General features: G+C 46.2%; 1 protein-coding gene across 4 annotated transcripts in view; it reads right to left on the bottom strand.

Moving 5' to 3' along the window:
- Positions 1 to 26088, bottom strand: part of CORO2A (coronin 2A) — a 98713-nt gene that overhangs the window by 44629 nt on the left and 27996 nt on the right. For 3 of the 4 annotated variants that reach the window (XM_080372981.1, XM_080372984.1, XM_080372982.1), the window contains exons 2-9: positions 15892 to 16092; positions 10549 to 10665; positions 5766 to 5915; positions 5030 to 5209; positions 4236 to 4352; positions 2391 to 2495; positions 1958 to 2054; positions 36 to 148 (exon numbers count right to left, since the gene is read on the bottom strand). In XM_080372981.1, coding sequence (XP_080229107.1) covers positions 36 to 148; positions 1958 to 2054; positions 2391 to 2495; positions 4236 to 4352; positions 5030 to 5209; positions 5766 to 5915; positions 10549 to 10665; positions 15892 to 16092 — 1080 coding nt within the window. Of the gene's footprint in view, positions 1 to 35; positions 149 to 1957; positions 2055 to 2390; positions 2496 to 4235; positions 4353 to 5029; positions 5210 to 5765; positions 5916 to 10548; positions 10666 to 15891; positions 16093 to 16760; positions 20701 to 26088 lie in introns of those variants that run through there. The other variant, XM_080372983.1, reaches the window with a different exon arrangement.

Here is a 26088-nt window from a genome sequence, read left to right as displayed (position 1 = left end):
TTGTCCCAGGTGTGAACATTATGAGGTTAACTTACCCGTCGAGGCACAATCATGGAGATGGGCTCAATCAGGCTTTTAGTTGGGATCAGTTTGTAGAAACGGAAAATCTCACAAGCTGACACTTCAAGGCCTCTCTTTGGCATCATTCCTGGTGGGACAGCATGAAACAAAAGGGGTATAAATCTCACTAGGGAAGTTAATGTCATCCACCGTGGAAAAAGGGTCACTAAACAACAAAAGGAGTCACAGCATCAGCTCCACAGCAGCATGGTATGAAATCTGCACTCAAAACTGGCTCAGTGGCACAAATGACAAGACTAAATCATTTTTTTACTGTCAGACCACTGAGTTACACATAGGCTCTGTAGCTTTCATGCTAAGCTTCCTGTTTCTTATTTATCTAAATGAGCTGCAAATGGAGTGACCAGGACTGAGCAGAACTGGCAAGTGATGCCACAGGATTTGACTATCAGGGTCACCAGGAAGGGATTTCAGGACACCTAAACAACACCAGAACAGCTATATGAGTCAGGCTGAAAGCCCTTCCAGCCCAGTATCCTCCCTGTAACACTGTCCCAAAGCAGAATGGACTATGAGAAGGGTGTGAACACCTACCCTGTCAGACAGCACCACTTGTGTTTCAGGGACTGGCTAAGCCACACAAGGTCTCTAAGTATCCGGAAATCTCAGTGGATTTCGCTCATGAGCCTGTACAGTCCAAAACCTATATCCATGTTAACTCCCTTAACAAAAGAGATGACCTCTCCTTGTAGACCTTGCTTCACGGTGTCCTACAAGGAGCTTTGTTTTCTACTGATACCTAATGACTTCATTAAACAGTAGATTCTATGTGAAGGACTGTTGCTCCTTACATTATGCATTCATGTAAACGTGAATCTAAACTCCACTCCTCTGCACTGTATTTTGTTTTGGCAATACTGGGAAAGATGTTTTTGTGCAATATCCTTAGCAGTGTGTTTGATCAGCAGAACAGCTCAAGTTAAGGAAGTAGATTTGATTCACTCCAGGCTTTTAAAAACACTTGTACAATTCCTTTTCATGGAATAATTTTTAAAAGAGACTATGACAATGTAAAATCAGGATGCTGTGAATTGGAAAGATTTTAAAAGCGGAATAATAGAGAGATATTCCAGTGAAGTTTTAAATAATTTATCCCTTTCCAATAACAGGTTTTTTGAAGGAGCCCTGCATGCACAAAATCCAGCGCTGCCAATGTTCTGTAAGAATAAGAGTGTCCACAGGTACTGTGGAGGGGTGGCAAATGAACCTAAAAACACATCAGTCTGTAGAGGGATATGACTTACAGAGTAGACTGGAGAAGGCTCAAGAAAGGGCTAACACTAGGGTCTGAGGGCTGAAAGCCACATTCTATAGCCTGAGTGAGTTAAACTGGGTAGTATGCAGACAGGTGAGTAAACAAGGGTCTTCAGTGGAGGAGAGGTGACCTAATCATAGCAGGTCTATCTCTAAATGGGAAATGCCAGTACAGGAGAAGGTAGGCAAGTGATAAGAGTGAAGGCATTAAGATGTGGACCACCCATTACCAGATAAATCCCACAGTGGAAACAATGTCAACAGAGTTCATCACCAAAAATCTCAGAGTAGATTCACAAAGAGCAAAGAGCATGCTCCATGTTTAAATCCAGACTACCATCCCTTCTACCTTGACAAAGTATGTGAGAGGGGATGAGTCAGTAAAGCTTCCCAGCCCGTGTTCTGCTGGTCAGAAGGGAACCTTCCAAGCTGTGACCCTGTGATAGCACCTGTGATATATAGGTGAGCTGGGCCAAGCTGACTGTTGTGCACCAGTAAACCTTGGTGGAATTCGACACACTCTCTTTTCTAAATGTTATTTTGGATAGTCTTGGACCCTGACAGCCTCTAAAACAAAAAAGCCACCATCCTTTTGTAATGTTAGACATATGCTGCCACTCACCGATTCCTTTCTGTGGTAAATGAGAACGATACTCCATCAGGTAGTTCAGGTATGGTTTCTCAGGGCTTATCTCATAGTACCGTATATTTCCATCACCCTAAAGGCAAAGAAAATGAACATAAGCCAGGCTCTGCTGTTCAGGAGGAGGGTCTGAGAAGAATGCCTGGCCCCAGAAGCCATGCAGGGTCAAGAATGAACCAAATATAGCCCTCAAATTCCTTTGTGGAAAGGTTAGGGCTCTGCAGTGTACCTCCCCATATTAAACAAGGTACGTCTGCAGTGGCCTGATGCTGCAGCGCCTTCAGGCCCCACCTCATCAGCCCATATCCTTGGGTTAACATGCTTCGGGAGCATCCTTGAGTTCGTCTTGGTGCAACCCAGGCAGGGAGAAGAATCAAACAGGCCAGCGTTTGCTGACACAGAAAGCACTTACCTTTCCCACAACATAAAGCATGTGTGTGTCTGAGTCATAGAAGGGAAACAGGAGTCCTGAGGAGCCATCCAGGTCCTCCTCCAGTAAAGGCACAGAAAGGTCATTCTGGGCAGGACACAGGAAAAACAGACAGCTGTGATCACCTGTCCGTCACCTCAAGTCAGGGACACCTTACCTGGATCCCATCTGGCAGCAGCATATGAGCATAGCTCTAAAACAATACTAGGCCATGGCCAGCTGCCCCAAGCAGAGGTCACACACAGACTTCTTCAAAGCTCTGTGGGTGGCAAATGGGCACTCTGTCCCTGGTTCTTGACTGTGTGCAGCACCTCAGGACATCAGTTTCTACCACTAGAACATCTCAGGCACCTGATGACATTCCAGAGGTAGCTACAATAAGAAACACTGCCTGCCTCTATGTGGGCCACCAGCCTCAGGGAGATGGAGGGGCCTTTGGGGCACCTCTGCATTGCACACTGAATTACTCGTGTTCCCTCACTACCTCTAGTCAGGGCAATATCTCCACAACAGTGCACCAGCCACCACAAGAACAGTCTACATCAGCCAAGCAGTCTCCAAACTGCTCAGTGGGAAGATGCCCATTGCAAGGGCAAAAGCTCCCATCGGCCTTTTGCACGCAAGCCATGTAGGAGGGCGTAGCACACCACACCATACACAAGGCTGGCATGTCTTATACAAAACCATCCCTGCACTGCTGAAGAGAGCGATGTCACGAGGACCAGTGGGGCAGAGTATTGTGTCCCCTGGCTGCCATTGTGGCTATTGCCACATTAATATGTATTTAGCTTAGGGTTAATACATACTTTGTCCTGCAGAACTGTCCAGCTGCAGGCTCCAGAAAGCCAGAGCTTCTGTTTAGATGCGATGATGACAAGAGTGGACATGGGCCTCAGAAAGATGCCTGCTGGGCAGGTCCTGTGTCAATGCTTGTCCCTAAGGAGACTGCACATACTTGACCTCACAGGCCTTCCCACTGTGTTCTCAAACTACGTGTGGCCAGCTCCTCCAGCACCTCTGAAGGCAGTGAAACCCTGATGTGAGACTCGTGTTGTGTCAGAGCACTGCTCAGGTTTGTGGAAACCCTTCAGACAGTAGCACAGTACTTTGCCACTCACGTAAGCAAAGAAGCCATGTCTAAAAACAGACAAATAGCAAATCATAGACCTGGTCTACCAGCTTTGCCTGATACAAAGGGTGACAGCACAACAAGGCAAAAGATTGTGCTACAAGGTGAGAAGGGACAAAGTTAGACGCTGACAAAGGAAAAGTATCTCACTACATTTGAGAAAGGTGGAGAAGAGCAGGGTTTCATAAGGCTAGCAGCCATCACGATAGGAGATCATGTCTTGGAAGTGACCAATAAGCACTACCTCAATACTCTACTATCAAGAATCATCAGAAATTAAAAACACCCCACATCTTTTTCTCCATTAAGGGCTTCACCTGGGTATACTGTGGGTAGAGCTCATTTCTTTTTCCAGTACCAGTAACAATTTGCCAGTAAGGCCAGTAAGAGCTGCTTTTAAGTCAGAGCTACAGAGAAGACTCAAAGGTCCTTTGAATGACTTCTTCCTGTTGCAGGCACAGCATTCTCTCTGTTCTGGTGGATTTCTATGCTGAAAGTTTTGAAACCTTCTTCAGAAACTCATATTCAGTTAACAGTGTCACAGCAGTAAGACCTATCATCCATTAAGAATTTGACAGATCACTTATAAATTACTGTTATAAACCAATGCTTGGGTATTTGGCAGGTGGAAAAGTTAAAGCGAGAGCAAAAGAGAGAAAACTGAAGCTGGTATTGTTAAGATTGCTGGTCCAACTCACTTGATCCCATAATGCAATTTGCCTATTATTCCACCGAGATGTTCCAGTAGAGAACAGCTTGTTCACGTTTCCAAGGAACAGGACTTTATTGACTCTGTGAGACTTGTAGCTGGCTTCCTATAGAAAAAGAAGGGACAAGATGTGAGTAAGAGACATCACCTGTTGCATAGCTACATTAAATGTTACATGAGACCTCTGATTCAATCACATCTGAAAGACCTACTTCAGCCGGGTTGAACTACAGTGAGCAGGATTTCATGGGGATCCTGGAAAGGTGGCATAAACTCTTCAGGACTATTCCCAAAAGCCCAATCAATCTCTATCAATTCACACATCTGTAAGAGGGCAATCCCTATTAATGGTAGGCAAGACTTTCTATGACACAAATGTGTGCAAATACCTGTGAAATGCAGTTGGCTTCACCTTACCAACAGAAAAAAAGTACAGGCAACAAGAACAACTGTGGCAGTGGGACAAATGTACACTTGCACCCGCCTGTCCACCTGATCTCTACAAGACCTCCCAAGGCATCCCACAGAGGACTGCAGGAGAGAATTATGAAAACAGTGCACTTCCAGGAAGGGTCTCAGTAAGGAGCACGGTAGTAAGATGCAGAAACCCTTTCTTCAACGATGACAGCGTTGTATGAAAAGTAGAACACAATAGCACCATCCAGTGCCTTGGACAATGTGGGGCACAAATGCGTCTCCTTTAATGGCAATGAATCTACCCAGAAGAGGAAACACTCCAAGGGGTAAGATCAGCTGGACTACAAACCTCTGAACCCAACCTACCTGTAGGACTGTTCCTCCACGAGGGTCTATCAGACGTATCTTTCTGTCCCTACAGGCTGTGGCAAGGAGACTGCCATCTGTGTTGAATGACATTGAGAGGACTACATCTTTGTGAGCATCGAGGACCTTCACCGGGTTTGAGATGACAGCCTCCTTGGTGTCAAGGTTCCAGATCATTATCTGGAGAAAAAAAAAGAAAAAAAAAATCAGCCCTTTGCTACCTGGCCAACTGGGGATTCTGTGTACCCTATTCACTTATTCTTCTCTTCTCTACATGTACAGGTCTTAGCACCATAAGTGGACGCTCTCCACCATTTAAAACAATTCCTGGTCCTTACAACAATATATCAGGGATGTAGTGTTTGCTCGTAAAGTCCAATATTCTAATTTTCTTTGCAGACACATTTTATATGCAAAAAAGGCCAGCATCAGAGAAGATATTTGCAGCAGAACAAGAATGAAGCCAAACAAAAGTGCATAACTTTACATATTGTATCCAATCCAGTAAAGGAGAAGGGCAGAGCAGACTGAGGTTCATCAGAAGACTAGAAAACCAACAAGTCCTTTTGACCTTGTAGCAATGTCCTTTTGCTTTTGAGGTCACCATGCAATTTCCCCATGAAGAAGGCTTTTGAAATCTGTAGTATTATCATACAGCTGGAAATTAAAACAAGTTTCAAAACACCCTGCCAAACAGAGTGTCCCAGAAGGAAAGCTCCACAGAGAACAGACCCACCTTGTAGTCATAGCCAGAGCTGAAGAGGATGTTATTAGCAGTGGGATGCCATTCAATGAGGCCCACTCTTCGAACATGCCCAAGAAGTTCCTTCTTCGGACTGGTAATGTTTCTTGTTAGCAAGTGCTTGGGAATGTCCCAGATTTTAACCTGAATGGCACAGGATGGCTCTTTGTGAGATTCTTGAGTAAGGAGCTAATCAGGAACTTACCAATAGCTATTATTCCCTTGGTATTATTATTCCCTTGGTAGCGAATAGGAATGCTCCTGGCTTTATTGAATGCCAGTCCTTTAAATTAGTATCTTTACTTGGGGGGGGCCTGAAGACTCCTCTTTACCCTCCCTCTTTAGCCAGCTGTTCTACCAGTCTGTTTTAACTTGTCAATCCAACCCTTCCACCTGGCCAAGCTTTCAGCACAATTACAGAATGTTATTCCCAAGGGGAAGAAGTAAATCACAGATCTTGCAGACCTTGCCTCCTAACAAACTTTGAACAGGAACAAGCAAAGCTGAAATAAATTTCAGCAGAGTCCCAAAAGATACTACAGCAGTGATTGATCCAAGCAGTGATCCACGCAATGCTACCCGGTAAAAGAACTGAGAATTCCCCTGGTCAGATGACAGCTAGAGTACTGTTTGTCCCATAGAAAATTACACCAGTGCTGAACACTTTGTAAATGGCACAGCCATTTCTCAGAGTACACAGAAGCCCACACAGGTGGCCACATGGCAGATGCCGTGAGCAGAGAGACTGGGCACCACCACACTGAAGTCACTCAACACTGGGAGGGTGTGCTGTTCCATAACAGCTCTACCTGCAGCCCTGAGATCTTCTAGAACAATGCTGCATGAAGACAAAAGTCCTCTGTCATCCTGGGGTGGCAGAAGACAGTAGAGGAAACCTGCAGAAGGGGCTGAACCTATGCAGCTAAAATGAGTCTTTCTCACACTACCCCTACAAGCACAAGTACTTAGGATGATAACAGATGATTAACCTCAATGAAAATCACTATGCTTATCATAACTTTTCTAGCACTTACTCTGAAGTAAAAGGGAAAAGCTCGTTGAAGCAGATAGTTTGTGGAAATTAGTCACATCTGCCTGAGTCTCCATTGTTTAGCTGATGAGGATCACATCTTTTTAAGCCAAAGAACAAGAGGCACAGATTCTGGGACCTGCTGGCAAAGACCATGAGCATCATTCTCAGTGTTCTCAATGGTGTTTATCCCACTGAGGAATCAAGCCCACTAGACATCTAAGGACTGTGGGGTCCAGTAGCCTCCAGATTAATTTCTACAGCAGTAGAAGGAAGCATCGTACTCTACAGCTTCAAAAACTATCACTAAAGGAATGGGGCTTAGAGAGCAGCAAAGGGAAAAATAGGTTGTGTTCACACTGAGAAGAACTGCCTAGGAATGAATCATTCACTCCCCATGCTATGAAATGACTGGTGGGAAAAGCAGGGAAAAGCCCCTGGCTGGCATCTCAGGATGCATTAAATGGCAGAAATTGCCAGTTCTTAGTGTGCAGAAGAAGCAGGTCTTGGAGCCAGAGCTGCCAGGAACAATCCACAAGCTGTCTAGCCCGCTGCATCGTGAAGAAAATCTGACAAAGCAAAGCAAAATGCATAGAGTTTCCCCTCTAACGCAGTGGAGAAGATCTTCAACAAGCTGAATTCATACATGCCCAATAATTTGCCAAAAGGAACAGAAGGTGTAAGAGGATAAGCCCTCTCCCCATACTGTTCAAACTCTCAGCCCTTGGTCACTTGCATTGGCCTCAGTCCTAAGCCTGTCTGAAGCAGCAGTAGGAACTGGAAAGGACACTGGGCATTCACAGGGACTATCCATCCCCTCCTGTGCCCAAAAGTACCACTCTGTGTGCTTCAGCTATACATCACAAAAGATAGCTGCGGTACCACCAATGCAAGCTCTAGAAAGGCTGGGTAATGGCCAAGAAACCGCTAAGAAATGTGGGTGATGGGAAATTTCCATTATCTTCACAGAAGTTTGTGGCTTTCCTCAAAAGTTCCAGGAAGACCCAGCCAATAAGACCAGTCAGATGTGTCCTTGCACACAAGCCAGAATGCTGGCTTATGCTAATGCTCAGAAATAGCAGAGAGCACCAGGCCTTTAACAACAGACTTCAGGAAAGGCTTTGGCTCTAATGTCCAGCCCAGTGTAAGTGATGGACAGCTCTGGGACCCCAAAAATTTCCTCACACTTCTCTCAGGCCAGAGAAAGTGCTGTTATGGAGATGTCCCAAGAGCATGTCCTATCTGAGCTCTCCAGCACAGCCCAGGCCCAGACAGATGTTGACCACAAAGAGTGAGTCCAATAGCATGCACTGAGATGAGGAGGGGTTGGAAGCACAGCAAATCTGAGGAGAGCTGGAAAGAAAAGAAGTTGTTCAGTATCTGGCTGCCCTTCAACTACATTGCAGGAAGGCACAAAGAGGATGGAGCCAGACTCTGGTGGTGCACAAGGAGAGCACCAAAGGTAATGGATGCAAATGGCAATAGAGACACTTCCTGGAGGTCAGACGAGACCTGTTTTCCCTAGAAGGGTACTCAACCCCTGGAATAAGGGCCCAGTGAGGCCACAGGACCTGTACTCTTGGAGATCTTCCCGGCTCATCTGGACAAGGTTTGAAGCAATCTGATTCTACTGCCCCGCTCTGAGCAGGGCTTGGATGAAGTGACCACCCTGTGGTCTAGCTACCAGGTGCAAGGAAAGATAGTCATACTAAGAAACGCAGTCTGCTGTCCTCACTGCTCAGCAGGGAGGGAAGAGGTGTCCCTACACTGTGTCACTATGCAGGGGACCCCTGAGATACCAATTCCTAATACCAGATGATTATGGGAGGGTGGCGCCAGAAAAAAGAATACAGTCACAAACAGCAAGACTTCTTAGAACAACTTTTGGTGCTGAGACCAGTGACAAGCTCAGTGTTTCTGTTCTTTAGCCTGGAGAATGACCCAGTGCCAAGTTTCAGTAGGAAACTGGAAAAGAAAGCTGACAGACAGCAGCCTTTCTGTACAGACCCCAGGGTCCTGGTAAACAATAGAATAGATATGATCCAGCATCATGCCCTGGCAGAGATGAAAGCTAGCAGCATCCTTGTCTGGAACAGGAAGATAGCCACTAAATCAAGTGAAATGATTTTCCCCTTTACTCAGCAATCATTAAACAACAGCTGGAATACTGCATCTGGTTTTGCACCTCCCAGTGCAAGAAAGATGCTGATACACTTAAGTGACTCCAGTGGAGACCACCGGGACACTCAGGAGGCTGCAGCTCTTGGCCTGTGAGGAGAAGCTGAGGGAGGTGGGCTTGCTCAGCCTGGATAAGAGACAGCTTCAGGAAAAACTGACAGAAGCCTTCGATACTTACAAGACTACTGAGAAAATATAGCCAGGCTCTGTCTTGAAGTGCAGGGTGGGAGGATGGGATACAGCGATCCCTAACTACACTGGGGAGATTCTGGCTGCATATAAGGAAAAAAATGTCTCCATGGGAGCAATGAAGAACAGGAACTGGTTGCCCAGAGAGGTGGTGAAATCTTCTTCCCTTGGAGGTTTCCAAGACTCATCTCCACAGACCTGCACAGGACATGTGAGTAGAGACCACTCAAGCTCCCTTTCAACATGAATGGTTCTGTGATTCTGTAACTGCAGCAGAAGGCTTCAAAGCTTGTGTTCATTCCTCATCTGAGGCTCAAAAGAGAAGTCATGGTGGTGCTTCCTGCCACAAATCCTCTCCGAGACAGCATGAGAACCTGGTATACAGGTTAGAAGATAAAATAAAACCTTCACAGGCAGCCCCGAAATCAAAAGAAGCCTTCAAAAAAGACATGAATATCCAAAGAAGCAAAAGGAAGTCACCAAACAGGAAGGATAATTCAAAGAGCCTAGATTTCCAATTCAAGAGTGATTTTTGGTAGAGCTGAAATGGCAAAGGATGTGCACCAAGCCAGGGTTAGAGGAAATAACTAGGGAAGCTTCCCTGATGCTGTGTGGCAGAGGGTGAATATACCCAGTGGGAGAAAACACGTGTGGGATCTCTGGAAAAAAGCACAGCAGTTAGTCAGATATCCTCACTCACAGAAGTTAACATCACACTTTTGTCAGACATGGAAAGTGACACTTCAATGGGTATATATGGGCTAAACTGCCCCTTACAAACATGAATTGAAACTTCCAATTATTAGTAGTTATTACTAGTTTGCACCTACACTGGAGTAAAAATATGTGACTGCATCTTAATTATACTAACTTCAGCCAAACCACTTATTGCAGAATAGTGTGACACAGACTCCTCAGCTAACCATAACTAATCCAGCATGACTTTTACAGAGAAAATGAGTACAGGAACAAGCTCAAACTTGCTCTGAAGGGAACTGATCTGAAATAGCTCTTCCAGATTACATTGTGCTGAAGCTTTTTCTGAAGTAAAGGAATAGTTTCATAGCAATTAAACTTGAATGGTCATTTCATTTTAAATTCATATTCTGTTTTTCTCATGCAAACACACCCAAAGAGATGCAAGCCCCCACAAAACAGATCTTCCTCCTCACACTGATCTCATATATGATCTGAAAGGGATCACACAGATCTGACCTTAAGAGAAAGAAGGGTATCTTCCTCTTACTTGACTTTTTTTATAAGTGTAAATATATATTAGCTTTCACATCTCATCTGTGAGCCTTTTGGTTTCTTTTTCATTTCTTTCCCAAAAAAAGCACATTCACCAGGTAATAACAGAGTACAAGCTGGTAAACTTACTGTGGCATCTTCTGAACATGAAGCTATTACAAAGTCATTGAATGGGTTCCACTTGATGTCCAGAACATTCCCTTTGTGCCCACATATTTTGGGATAATGTGGGTCAAGTTTGCCTGTCTGGAAAAAAACAAATATCATCAAACCTAAGGCGAGCCATGGAATTACAGGACATTGAAAATCCAGGTTAGCTCCAGTAAGAAACCTCTTTCTGCTTGTTATGCTCCAAATGCCCTGGGTGCTCTCTATCTGTTGAGAATGGGGTTTTGCTGTCCCTGCTAGGCAGGTCTTGACACCACTGAAAAGAAAGGAAAGTGCTCAGGCCTTCCTGAGCACACACGGCTATAAAGAAATCTGTACACATGCAGCAACTGAGACTGCTGAAGTCAGAAGTCAGTATTTGGTTCAGACACCATAGAATAAAACTTAGAGGGGAAACAAAAATTAGATGAATCTTCCACACTTTTTAAATATCTTGGGAGGAAAAAAACACCAGAATATGTCTCAGAAGACATTTCTGATAAGCGAGGGGCAGAGTGGGGAGTTGGGAGGGAGATACATGTTTTAGCTTTTTGGGGGGGGCGCTCATCAGCAAGCATATATATTTTAAGCAAAAATACGTTTGTGACACAAATTACAAATGCAGTTTTTCTTTCAGCAAGCCATCCGCTTCTCTCTGATGGTGTTGAAATCCAGCCATTCACAGGATTCAATCAGCATTCCAGACTCAAAAAAGATGCCATGTTTGGGTGGCATCTTCAGTGGTAAAAATCCTGCACGAAGTGCACTAAGGAGTATTGAGGCCCTAGTGCCACATGGGGGCTGTGTTGCATCAGGATAAACCCATACAGGCGCAGTCCCTGCTACAAAGCCAAGTCGGTACATTTTTTATGTGCTAGGGAGGGTGCTGAGGATTTTATTAACATTGGAGCAGCACTTGCTTCTTCCTGTCAGGAGCAGAAGTATGGGGAGCTCCGGGACCCACCTTGCATCCCAGACATCTGTTCAAGATCAAAGCTCAATCACCTAAGAAGACAGACATGGTGACGAGCTGGTGATGCTTACCTGCTTACTTTTATCCCACCTGGAAGAATTGTAAATCAAAACAAACGCAAATGCATGCTCTACTGAAAAGCAGCCACCTCTGTTGGCGTACCCCCTTGCACCTCTCCAGAGGTGGGCCTTAGGAGTGCACAGCAAAGGGGAACCAGAGTTGGCTTTAACCCAGATGTGGCGTGGCTAGGATGCAATTTTCCCAGCCTTGAAAATTTGTACAGTTCTGAATGCAGAACAAATCACGATGTGTAACTATTCTGGCTTCACTGGAAATTTTGTCACATAGACTAGGACTAACCTGCTTTAAACTGAACACTTAGAGGGCTTTGAAATGTAAAAGACTGTGCTTTTTTAGACTACAGTCTAAAACAATTCCCTTTTATAATAGCAACAATGCAAAGTGACTTGGGAAGGCAGAAGAGAGATAAAAGGCCTTTAATAAGCAGCGTTCCCCCGCCCACGGTGTCCTTTTGTAGGCTTCAGCGCTTGGTTTCAAGCTGACAGCTCAATGGGCTGGGCAGCCAGCTCCACAGGGATCCCTTGATCCCTATGGGAACTCTGTCCCTCCCAGAGCTGGCTGCCTGTCTGCTCCCCACTCCATTTGGGAGACTTCCAGGCTGCCCTGAGCCCGCTCTGCCTGCCTCATCCTGCAAGGCTTTCCTACCCCCACATCCCCAGCAGGCTCAACTGGCCCTGGAAAATGAGCCCTTGCCCTCCCAACCACCAGTCTCACCTGCCCCAGTGCAGCCCTGCAGCCCTGGGACAGAGCAGGACCCACAACACATGAACACAACACATGCCCCAGGCTGCCAACAAACATATATGACAGGTGAGGCTGTTAGTCTTGGACACACATCTGCATGTGGAAATGAAGCTCTTCATATGCTGGGGGAAAACGCATTCTATAGACCGAAAACTATTTCAATTACTAGATATGTTGTCATTCATGCAGAGGTACCTGCTGTTCACCATTATTTGCAGAGCTTGAAAATGTGTCATTTTTCAACCACTCACTTTCTAAACTCCCAGCATTTTTTAAACATAGCCAAACTCAGAGTTCTTTGACCAAAAAAAAACCACTTCTAATGGTACAGCTGTTAAACTCTCCCAGCAGATTTGTGCAGGGTAGATTACTGTGACATGGGTCAGCCCTACCTCCCAGGTGTTCTCCAAAGGGCACTAACACAGTCACAGCACAGCACTCACATCTGGCGTCAGTCAGGTAAGGCCTGAGGGGTCATCCATTTCATAGTCCTCACCCCCAGGGAGAAGGGAGTGGGGTTTGTGTCTAGGAGATCTACACAATCACACATACATCCTCCCATTCACACCCAGTGCTGACACAGTGAGAGACTGCGAAGACTTGGATACAAATATCTCACTGTCTCTCAGGACTTTGTTCTCATTTTGCTATCCCTTTAATTTATACTGCAAAGGAACAGACAGATGCAGTGCCAACCAAGTCTGGTCACTGGTGAAGCAAAAAGGCAGGTCTTCGTCTTTCAAAGGAATGCCAAAAACTTGTCCTTCTGAGTCAAGATCCTTCCTTGGCATGCAGTTCATGCATCTCCCCAACACATCTGTGTCAGACACCAATCTACACCCAGGTCACACTGTGGGAAAGCATCTTATCTCCCAGTTACAGTCACTGAGGCCATGCCTTGTCTGACTTGCAGGATTTATAACGGCTTTCTGTCTGTTACAGGCACCAGGCGGCCCCTGTAGCCAAAGCCACTTCCCTCCCTGGTGAGATGTACTGCCATTTTACCCAGCTGGCTTCAATGGCACATCTTCAGGAGGACCTAACTGACACATCCTGTGCAACTGAAGACCATTCTCCAAGTGGTAGCAAACATTCAACTAATTCCTCTTCAGGCTGAATGCAAAGGCCTGCTGAAAGGAGGGTATCTATGGCAAAGAGCTCTTTCCCTAAATAACCTCTGCTGTTCCCAACTCTGCCTCACCCCCAGGCTTTCAGAGAGGAAGAACGATGCACAAGGCAAGAAGTGGTATTTATTCAAGGATAGATGAGAGAGCTTGGTGTCCATGACTCAGCAGGAGAGGAGCGCAACAAACAAGCAAGGAGGCACAGTTAAACAGAGTGAGGTTGAGCCTGTGTTTGAGCACATCCTCCAGGAGGAGCAGGCAGTCCCTCCAGTAGCACATGCAGAACTAACTCAAAAGGCACTGAAGGGACAAAAGCAGCTCCCTGAGCAGGTTGTTCATCCTCCCCAAGAAGTGCATCCCTCCCTCTCCTGGTTGCCACCTCCAACTTTGGCTAAACATGACGTCCTGGCTCTTGGGCATCTCCTCCACATTGTGGCATGCTTCTGATGTATCTGCTATCTGTGAATCCAGTCAAAAGTAACCTCAGATCAGCTGTACATCATGAGAGGACAATACTGTCTCAGGCACATGTCTCCAGACCAGGCTGCCTCTGGTGGCCTGGCAGCCAGGGGCATAGAGCCCAGTACACTGTTTGCCATGGGTCACCACCACAGGAGGAGGTGGCAGCCACAAATACCACCAACACAAGCACAAGCCAAAAGCTGCCGCTTTTTACCAGGTGGCACCAGTTTGCAAGCGTCTCATGAAAAAAAATAACAGGTATCACAGCCCCCAGACTCAGGGATCCTCTTTCTGTGGGTGACTAAGGCTGCTCTCCCCCACCCAGCATCAGTAAGGAACAGGTATTCAGAGAACAGCTGTATGAAGTGCAGCACGTACATATCCTTTCCCTGATCCATCACCAAAGGTCAATCCTCAAGGGATTTCCTGAACTAGGGGACCTACATCTGAACACTGTAAACCAACTCCTCTCCAACTCTAGCAAAGTTGTCCTGTTTTGAACCGCTTAATTCTTCTGGGCTTATCAGCATCCAGAGCAGTGAGCTCCACATCTGAACTGCAGAAGCATTCACATCTGCTGCTAACAGTCTGCTCCTTGGTCTCCAGGATCCCCTTCACCACACAAATCAAGGAGAATGTCTCCTTATGCTTCTTCCCCAGCCTCTTCGCAGTTTTATATATCTCATTTATTTGTCTTTTTTCCCAAACTGATTGAAGTCTTTCCTCACATGAATGCAATTTCACATTTTCATTGATGTACTTGAATTATCCTTTTCTGTATTTTCTAATTCTACCATGCCTTTCACTTCTGCTGGCAGCATTTCAGATCTGGGTGGAGTATCTGAGCAGATCTTAAGAATGGAAGAATTGCTACTAAAAACTAGCCAAGCTGAGAAAGGTGAGAAGACAGAAGAATTAATAGTAAGCAGTGCAAACACCTTCAGCTCATTTTGCCCACGCTTTTGAGAGCTGGGTCCCACCCAGCCCACATCCCACAGTCACCAGCTGCCTGCTTATAGATGCAGCTCTGTGATAAAGACAAGTTATTCAGCCTCAACAGATCATGGTCGAGGGGGCAGAACTGACTCAGTCAAGGAAAACAGGGTAGCAGTTAACTTTAGAAGGACTGTCTCTGAACAGCACCAGCAGTGAAGGAGCTGAATAAACAAAGTCTAAAAGGGCTGGGAACTGTGTAGGTTCTTCAAGCATAGCCAGTTCGCTTTCATCCTTAGCAAATATACATTGAAAAAGTGGCATTGCAATAACACTATCAATTAACTTTTAATTAAAGGCTGAACTTTTACCTTTCATCTGTTCTGCCCTGATTCTAGAGAGTTCATAATTTCATATAGAAGTTAATCCACATTAGGGCATGCCTAATTGTTCTGAAGCAATAAACATCAGATGGCCAGCTCCTCCCTCTCATCAGATCCCTAAGTCATCAAAACCCACAAACATGAGATTTGTTTCTGAAAGGGAAGTTTTTCCAGCATCACTGCTTGAAGCTTAAGAGCTTCATAGCCTGATAATCATGCCTCCATTCTTTCACAAAGGAAAAGATAGTGCAAAACATACCACATGCCCCTCTGGTCACAGCTAAAGCCATGCCACTAAAGCAACTTTCAATTTTTGCCCTCTGTATCTACTAACTGCTTTTTTATTTGCAATTTGTCCTAGGAGACAAACATCTGAACAGCACAGTTCCTGCTGATTATACAAGAAAGGCAAATGAGATCTGAAATGAAGGAAGGTGCCAAAAAACTGTAAGGAGCAATGTTAAGTACACACATCTCGGGAATCACCTGTCAAGGCATCTGCGGCCCTTCCATCATTTTGCAATTTGGGCAACAGTATTAACTGAATACTGTCTGTGCAGTCTAGCCTCCCAGAAAACCCCTCTTGATGTGCTCTCAAAAGCCAGCTCGCCTCAGTGGAGCTCACCTGGTGGATGGGAATGACGAGGAAGGCCCCCCCACCCGCACACTCAGTCACCACTGCAATGAAGTGGGGGTTCACGGCACAGAAGTGGTTGTCATGGACGTTGCGGGTGATGGGCACGCAGTCATAGCACTTGTCCTTGCTGGCAGCTTTGCCGTACACGTGGCGGAACTTGGAGCTGCGGTACTGTGGGTGCCACGACATCTGCAAGGGGAGAAACACAACAAATACCCCATGACATAAGAATCAGCTATCCCATCATGGCTTGCAGACCCCCACTCCCCTCTCTCCAGAACAAGCTCGCCCCCCCCTCCGCCCCCATTTGGGGTCCTTGCACCAACCCTCAGCCAGAAAGCAGCAGCCACATTTTTCTCTGCTGGTCTTCACCCCTTTGGCATGACCTGCCTCTGCACCTGTTGCACATCTCTGATGGAGAGAGTGCAGGGGAGAAAAGACAACCCTCTCCTTCACCAGCCAGCTGGCTTGTGCATGCACCAGCAATCCCTATCATTGGGGGCTGGGCCACATGGCAGCAAGGTTAAGAGGAATTGAATCCTGGTAGCTCAGAACTCAGGAAGCATGAAAGATATATTCTGGGTGAGGAAAGCCTGAAAGATGGCGAGTGAACAAGTCAGTCTGGATGCAGGCTTCATTTGGCCCTCAGGTGGTTTAGGACCAAAAGCTAGTCTAAATTTTGCTCACATGAAGGGAAAAAAAGAGGTTTGAGAGATCATAGTAATCATTACAGTCACCTGTTGTTTTTTTCCCCACTGACAATGACATTCTGCATGTCTGGTTTATAACTGCACTACAGCCCTCTGAGAGACAGCATTTTAAATGGTGTTTAAATGAGATACATAAAGCATGCTAACCACAAGAATCCTTTCCCACAGAGAGCAGTGAAGCTTGATGGAACTGATGCAACTAATTTCAAATAGGAAAGTACCAGTGTTGGACAGAAAAGGCAATTCAGACTATGAACTCCTGCTCCGTCCACAAAACCTAGACAGTAAAAGGGACATGGCAGAGATGGTGAGAAGATCCTACTGCCCAAAGGAAAAGAAATGTACATCAGGCAAGAAGGTTTTGGGTGAAAAAGAGCCCCACACAATCAATATAGGCAAAGACCAGGAGAGGGCTTGGTTTGCCCCATATTGATCTGCTGAATGTGCATTTCATGAATGGTATTATCAGTGCTGCTGGATCAAAGATATTCCAGTTTGAGAGAGTTCCCCCTTTTGTGTTACAGCAAACTTAGCTCATTCACAAGGGTAAGTGTTTGAAGGGAAGCACGCACTCAATGGCAGGAGCCCAAGTGCATCATCACCCAACAAGCAGAGGTCTAAGCAATTCTAAACCAAAATGTCCTTGTTGCTGGCACAAGACGGTATCCTCCTGGGATGACTATTAAATGCCAGGAGTCTGTATTGCTTGATCCTGGGCAGTTGAACTGGAGCTTTACAAGCATCCATCAACACAAAGATCTGCAAAGCTCATGTCACACTGGAAGATTTGGGCCGTGAATAGTGCTAGGACACAAGTCCTGCCCTACTCCTCACCTCCTCCCAATCTACTGGCACAGCTCAGACCCAACCCCACCTTGGACAAACACATATGCCTGTAAAAAATCAGTCCTGGCAGATCACCAGTTGCTTTCACAGTCATTTTTGTTGCCTGCTTTTACCTTGGCACGTTTTACCCACATTTCTCCATATTCTTAGCTGATTAGATTTCTTGTGCAGAAAACATTAGGTGCAAAGGATCTCTGATACAGTGAGGGCTCTGATGCTGAACAAAAACAAAGACACACAAGTTATTTGGAAAAGAAAGCAGTGATCCTGGGAAAATAATCTTGGAAGAAGGGATATTCACAGACAGAAAGAAAGCTGAGGTTTTACAGAGCTAACTAGCTCCCCAAACAGCCCAAGATGTGCAGCATTCTCAAACACCTTCACACTTATCACAGCTTTAGTGGTTAGGTTTACTCGCATCATGGTGGAGGGGGGGAAATCACTGTACTGTCTGGATGCAGCAGTTCCTTCTTACAGCAGGAACGTTATCTTTCCAAAAGGAAATTAACTGCCTGGCTCAAAGGAACTTCTAGATAAACTGCGCTTGAGGTGGGACAGAGTGTGTGGTCTGGAGGTTCGAGGCTCCTCTGGAGAAAGGAGTCACCAAGTACACAGAATATATTCACTATTGCAGCACCAGAGAGCAGGAACACACAGCAAGATACTAACATCCCATGCAGAGTACCTGTAAAATTTTAACTCTGAATAAGGAATAAAGGAAATAAAAGGAATTAAATGCCCAAGTTTGGATAGGAAGCTTAGGAAACAAGCTCTCTCCTATTTCAGTTTGTAGAATTAAGGTTCAGCTGTCACAGGAATGGACTTCAAAGCACCTACAGCCTGGACAGCAGGGCAATATATAACTGGGAATATCATAAAAATGGAAAAGACAATCCTAGCAGAACAGTGTCCCTCCTGACATAATTGCAGCCACAGCAGAAAGCTCAACATTAAAAGAAAAAACTTTTTAAATAAAATATGGCAAAAAGCAGCCTGAACAGGTGCAGCATCAGCAGACTGCATCTGGCACAGTGGGAGATGCTGAACCCAAATAAAGCAGACACGTGGACATGAAGAAAAACTTGTTTGGAAGGAGTGTGGAGGAGTGTTCTGCACTGGAAGTTGCTCAAGTGGTGATATGTCTCCATCCCTGGAAATCCTTTCAAGACTTCATTAGATAAAGACATATTCTCCTTATTCAAATGTTCATAATAGTCCTGCCTCTGAACAGGAGACTGAATTGGAGAAAACCTAGGGCATGGTGCCACCAAACCATACTGAAACCTTACAAATGAAAAAGCTCACATCTTCACTAAGTAAAATAAGGCCCTGTGTGTACAATCTGCCTGCTACAAGCCATGCAGCAGACAAGATGTGGTTCCTCAGCAAGAGATGAGATCTTCCAGCTGGCTATTAACAAGAACAGCCTGGCCAGGGCTCTGACAGATCTCAGCTATTAGACAGTGCAAGCTATGGTGCATACAAGAAGATCGTTGTAGAGAAAAGAGGTCACCATTCTCCATCAGAGCTCTCAATGCACCAAATGCTGTGTTATGTATAAATACAGGCCCAATACCAACTGCATAGGTGGGTGTATAGGTTCTAAAAGGACTACAGAAACACTTATCCCCCCAGCAGGTCCCCACTGCAGTCTGCCTTCATGTGATTTGCCCAGATCTGCCCTTCCACTGCTGCCAGAACAATGCAGGAACCAGTCACAGGTCACTGGTACCCCGTTTCCATCAGCAGTCCTGGCCCAGCCTCTCTGCTCAGCTCCTGTGTTTGCATGGCAGGACAGAAGTGACCTCAGTCTATAGCTACAAGTCTCTTCCTTGTTTTTTCCTAAAATAGCAGGTTTTCCAGTCACTTCTCCTCCCCCTCCTCCCTCTGTCTTCCTGGAAGGAAGGAGTTGGTTTAATCACACCTCATCTGGTACTTCAACCATCTTGACTACCACTCTGTTCTCCTAGATGCAATGTCATATGTTCCCGGGAGAGACAATCTGAGTGCTGTGTCCACTCTCCAGGGCTGAAGGTGGAGCAGGGGGACTGACCAGAGAGCAGAGAGGCATCCCACTCCTTCCTCTCAACAAGTACAGAAGAAAGCACCACAACAAAGGCAGAGCTGGGTGAAAAACGCTCATGACCACACAAAGAAAGGAAGCATGATTTTCACAGTATCTCCCATCCAGGGCTCAAGGAACCTGTTCTGGTGCAGCTGGCAAAAAGCTGGGCTTGCCTCCCTACACAGGTGGCAGAGAAGCCAGCTCTGCCAATGTTGTGTAGGAGACAAGGGTCTCCCTGGCTTACAAGTGCAAGGAGATGCCAGTTTCTGAAATATCTCCCGCCCCCAGAAGGAGCTGTGGTGTGGCTCAAAGTGCCATACACATCTACGGTGCCAAAGTGCCAAATGCCACTTCCAAACACAGCTGCAGTGAGACACACGGCGAGCCAAGCAGCAGCCCAGATAAAGAAGCTGGGAAGAGCTGGGCTGGGCAAAACACTTCACTACAGGTCTGTACTTGAGCGGCTCCTGAGTGCCTGCTTCAGAAGAGCAATGTAAGGTTATCCACTGCCCTCCTGTACCAGCCAGAGGTAACTGCTCTTTCCTCTTTTATTCTCCACCCCTGCAAGACTGTCAGCTACTCAACAGCTTCCTCACAGAACAGAAGCAGTTTCCTGGCAGTGAGCAGCGGTGGCCACTTAGGTCACCAGCAGCATTTCCTGCCATTCCTTCTTGGAGGCAAGCCCACCTTGAATCCTCTCCCGTGCTGGGTGAGTCCTGCAAAGCAGCTGCCACCTTCTCCATAATGGCCTTTGAGCTCCGACATGACTCCCATGCTCCACTCCAGCTAATCTCACATCAATTTAGTCCATTCAAGCCATGTCACACTGACACATTTCCACGTTCGCCTCAACCTTTCCATGGCCCATCCTGCCACCCCAACATTAGGAGGCAGGTTTCCTCACCGCTGGGGGCAGGGGCAGCAGTGGACTGCAAGCAGCATCAGAGCCAATCCCACAGGCCACAGGGAGCTATCTGCAAAACCATACCTAAAGCAGGAGGCAGAGGCACCTCCATGGGATCCCCCTCTCCTCCATCTTTCCATGGCAAGCAGAAGACCCTGGTGTATGAGTAACTTTATTTAGTTCTTCCAAAGCTGCTGAGGCTCTGGCTGTACTTTCCACCTACCTTCTCCCATTCAAGGCCCCACCACACTGCAGAACCTTCTCACCAACCTCCTCCTGACCATAAGCTGCCAGCAATGTGCCTTTGGAGCAAAGAAAGCCAATGGCCTCTGGGGATGCATAAGGAGGAGTGTTGCCACCAGGCTGGGGGAAGTGATCCTTCCCCTCTACTCAGAAGTAGTTTACTACTAGTGAGACACACCTGGAGTGCTGTGTCTAGTTCTGGGCTCCCTGGTACAAAAGACATGGATGTAGTGGTCCAGTCTAGGTGCATGAAGATGTTAAAGGGACTGGGACTATCTCTCATATGAAAAGAAGCTGAGAGAGCTGGGACTGTTCACCTAGAGAACAGCAGACTCAAGAGGATCTTATCAATATGTACCAGCACCTCAGGAGGTCTCGAGGGTAAAGAAGACAGAGCAAGACTCTCCTCAGTGGTGCCCAGCAACAGACAAGAAGCAATGGGCACAAACTGAAATACAGAAAACTCCATTTAAACACACGGAAACACTTTTTTTTCTGTGATGTTAGTCAAACACTGGCATAGGCTGCCAAAAGAGGTTGTGGAGTCTCCATCCCTGGACATACTTAAAACCTGACCAGACATGGTCCTGGGCAACCTCCCCTAGTTGACCCTGCTTTGAGCAGGACGTCAAGATACGAGTTTCAATTTCAACTGTTCTGCGATTCTGTGATTTTAAGGCCTCTGGATCTCAGCCATGTGTATCTTTTACTGCCCTAAAAATGCCACTGGCAACATACCAAGATGTATGCCCATGCGATGTGGACTTTCAACCCAATAAACCTGAAGTTTGTCTTCCAGGTTCAGCTCTCCCATCTGTTCTTCTGACAGGGAGCAATGACAACACATTTCTTCCCCATTCCATAAAAACTGCTGTTTGGAGGGGCAACCATTTTTATAACTGTGCAAACAGAAACTGGTATAAGGGATGGAGGGGAAAAAGTGTGGGAAAATACAGAACATTTTGCCAGCACGACAGGACTGTTTTTTCACTGCAAAAACTTGTGCTACCACCTCAAAAAAAAATACCATATTTGTACATTTTATAAAGCCCCAAAAGTATATGTTTTGCATAGTCCCTTAAGAATATACTTTCCCTGGGTGTTTTTTAAGACTAATGGGGTTAGCTTTCTCCCTGCACTGGAGGGCCCCCAGTGTACGAGTCTCCCCTTGCACATTCATGCCTGAGCAGGGTGAGTCAGCATAGGCAGAGCTCAAGGTCCTGAAAACCCTGGGTGTGCAGCACCAGGTGAGGCTTGTAACCACAGCTCAGGGATCCCCAGCTCACCTCACCTGCTTGTGGGACAGCAAGGAGCCAGGATGCCCACAGCAAGGGCACGCAGACCATCCGTGCACACGGGGCAGTGCCCATGGCAGCACATCCCCACCCTGAGAGGCAGCTGGAGCTGAGGTCTGGGTCCTTTCTTCTGATCAGGGAGGTAGAAGATCTCCCCCCACTTGCTACTCAGGGCTCTGTGCCATCAGCACAGAGACTGATGCTGAACTGACAAGGAACTGGTGAATGGACCATCAGCCCTCTGTCAGCATGACACAGAAGCCTTTGCATCCTGGAGAAAGGAGGAAGGCAGCCTTTGCAATCCAAGAATCAGCCTCCTGCCTTCCCTCCCCATCATCCTGACCTAATTCCCTAATTCCCAATATCACAAGCCTCCCTGTGGGGGGAGGGGGAACTGGGATGGAGGGAGACAGTGCAGATTGTACTAGCGTGTGTATGTTTCTAACCATACAGCTGATGCAAAAAATGTGGTTAGCACTATCCTCCCCTCACCCAGCTCTCAAAGACAAAGTCCTGGCACCTTGTGGTTGTCACTCCCACCTCTTCCAACAAGGAACATTAAGGAGACTTTTTTCTGAAGCTGCCAAAGGGTCCTGGAGTAGGATAGAGATCCCTGCAAGCCCCACTCAGATCTCTGCTTACCACTTTGCAGTAGGCAATCAGCACACACTTTTCCAGGACGGACAGTCTTTGCTAGACAGCTTCTGCCCATTAAGCTGTGCAACCCTAGCATGGGGAGCACTATCTCATGAAAGAACATGCATTTATGTCAAATACAGTAAAATGCATCCATTTGCTTCATAGTTCCTCATTGCTAGCATAAACAGAAGCAGCAGCTCCTCTGCCTCTCTAAGTAGGTTAATGCAACTGCAAGAGATAAGCAAGGTCATACAGGTAGTTTTAAATGATCCCCTGAAGCCTCTCAAAACTGGCATTTCTGGGTGCTCAGCTCTGAGCTGAAGGAGGAAGGACACAACACGGACAACCCTGAGACACAGATCTGATCGTGTGGAGAACCTCAACTACAGAGCAGAGGAGCCATCATACAAGCTGGTCTCAAATGTAAAAAGATTCTCATCTCTTGCCCAAGGTCCAGAATACAGCAGAAGGAGGCAGAGAAAGTGAGGTCATGGCTGCAACATGGGTCTGATATAAGATAAAACAGTAAAGCTGTAGCAATTCTCAGCCCAGTGCTGACAGCAGGTGGGATTCCTTCCTGGCACCTGAAAAGATGCCCAGAAAACCACTGTGGTACTTTGATACCCTCAAGCATAGCCTACTCAGCCCTTTCATGTTTACCAGACATGAACATGGAAATGCTTAGGAGACCTCTGAAGAACAGTTAAAGATGGAGAATCCAGGTCTACCACTTGTCTTCAGAAATACGATGCAGCAGCACTGAAGGGACTTTGCTGTGCTTTAGGTATGACTCTTTTATGAGGTTGTTTATGAAAAGTTAACTTTTCATCACTCATCCATGAAACCTGACTGCAAAGATCCTAGCTCCTGACTGAAGGTGTGAGCTCCTAAAAGGGTTGTGAAGTCTAGGAAGGTCTGCAGCACTCAGAAGCAGTCTTGGGAAAGTTATGCTGTGGCATATTTGCTACTCTCCAGGAAGTATTAGACAAAACAAATAGGCATATGCATGTCCAACTGAGTGAACATGTGCTTCACCATAGGCCAGCATGTTCCTGCTTGCCCTGTTGCATCCCACTTACACTAGGATTACAGATTTGCCTACACTGTGCATGAAACTTGTGAATTCTGGATTAATTTCTCTTGTTCTTGGAAAAAAAAAACACATAAAAAAAGCGAAACATGTTTGAGGAAACCCAGACATATGGGAGCCTAATACAGGTCCAACTGAGAGCATTTCCTCCTCTGGTGCACAGTATTTGTGAAAGAGTCACAGCAGCCAGGTCAGTCCTAATAGTCTGGAAACTCAAGACACTGGCAGCACTTTATTCTGCCTTTTACAGTCTTTGATATCTTTGGTGGCTTTGACATCCTTGGCATTGTGCCTTGGATTGTGCCAGGAGCTGGAGGGCATACAGATCTGGAAGTTATTTCTTCAAATCCTGAGGAAGGTCTAAAAGAAGATTGATGGGCACCTTATTTCCTGGAAATACCAGCTCTTGGATGTGGCTCCACATACTGTTAAGAGCTGACCTGTCCAGCACACACCCTGGCATATTGTTTTTCTGGCAATTTCAGTCTCATCTATGAGCCAATTTCTCTTGCTCAAAGAGCAGAAAATGAACACAAGGTGGGGGAGGAAATAAAATAAATAAAACACAAACACAACAAAAAAAAAGAGAAAAAAACAGAATAAGGCATCTGAGCGAATTAGATCATAAAAAGTATCTGGTGTGGGTAAAACAGAGCACAAAGGGATGGGTGTCACATCACAGGTAGAAGCAGAGGGAACTGGAGTGTCTTTGACAGCAATTAGATCCCCTCAGCTCATCCAGGGAACCACAGCCAGGCAGCGTGACAGTGTCACCCCAGGAAAGGAGGGGTAGCTAAGAACCAGACCTTGTCTCATTCCCCTGTAAACAGGCATGCACATCTCACAGGCTGTGCTGCACCCAGTCAGAGCAGGGAGGAATTTAGACTACATGAAGGTCAGATGGGAGATGGGTTTGTAACCTGACCAAGAAGTTTGGGGGCAGGAAATCCTACTTAGCGTGGTCAGCTCCTATATTTCATGCTTTTCAGTGCATGCCAGCCTTCTGCTCTTTCCCAGTCCCGAGGAACCAGCAAACTCCAAAGCCAGAACCATCTGCCACTAGCTGAAGACTAAAGCCTTCAGCTCTGGGCACTGCTCTTGCAAAAGGTGCCAGACAGTTGATAGGAGAATTCAGTGGAGAGTGGTATGGACAAGTGATCAAAGGTGTGTGACCTGCTAAGAAATCCTGAAAGCTTCAGAGTGGAGATGATGGAGGGAAGCCATGACAGTAGGCTTCAAACACGGAAAAGGTTGCCGCAAAGAGGATATAAATTGTCCGCTTTCAAAGTCTAGGGGAGACAGAAAGTAAAAAACCATGTGTTTTAACCGCATCAGAGAAGTCTCCAATTAGGCAGCAGTAAAACTTCTAAGAGTCACAGGAGTGGGAAATGTATGAATCTCCATCAGTGGTATTTCCCAGGCAGACTCAATAAAAGACTAGCAATGACAACGGAGCTACAGCTGACCCTGATTTGGACAGGAGACAGACTCACAGAGCTGGAACAGAGAAATCACATAATGATTTGATTTCATGTGCAGTAAGCCTGCTATGTCCCGAGTGTGGCAGGCTGTACCTGCTTGTACTAGCTGCACTAACCCCCTCAGCAGGGCATCCAGTATCTCAATTTTAAGCAATTTTTAAGTGCAATCTTAATGTCAGAATTGCAATTCTTAACATCCAGGGCAAGACAGCTGAATCAGATACAGCTACTGCAGAACAATCTGTTTCATTATGGTACCAAGAGCTGTGCTGCAAGACAAGCTGTTTAGCAGTGGCCATCATTCCTGACATTAATGCGCCAGAGTAGCTCCTTTCAAATGTACCATTGTTCAGGCTAACTATTAAGAGTGGTATAAGGGAAAATGAAAGCCAAAATTTTAACCTGAGCTCATTTGTCTGATGCAGCATTTAGGTTGAAACTTTCTCTACTGCCCTTGTGAAAACATGCAGGCCCTATTTCCCTGAGATTAAAACCTCAACAACTGTATGGGACTGCAAAAAGGATCCATAGAGGGAAGAGACCATCCCATCCAGATGCAGAGCTGAAGATGATGCTGAGCAGAAGGGTTGGACCTGCAGAAGCAGAGATCACATATCATTAAAGCAGCACAAAACAGCATCTGGAGAACTTAAAGGAGCTGAACAAGCCCAGTGGGAACAATAAACATCTCATTTTGGCTAGGTCATCTGCAGCTCCTTCAGGGAAGGTGTCCGAGGTCTCTGGCTACAGAAAGTTTTTCAAGCTAACCAGGCTGGTTATTTCCCCCGAGCAGCCCCCAGGCCACGCCAGTGCCCATCTTCTGTGGGACCAGACTCCAGACATGATCTAAGCTCTTCTCTCTGCCTTTGTGCACAGCACATCTGAGGGCCTGGCAGCACCCAGCATGCATCA

Source organism: Falco punctatus (assembly GCF_963210335.1).
Source record: "Falco punctatus genome assembly, chromosome: Z".
Taxonomy (NCBI): domain Eukaryota; kingdom Metazoa; phylum Chordata; class Aves; order Falconiformes; family Falconidae; genus Falco; species Falco punctatus.
This window is presented reverse-complemented; position numbering and strand designations above follow the sequence as displayed.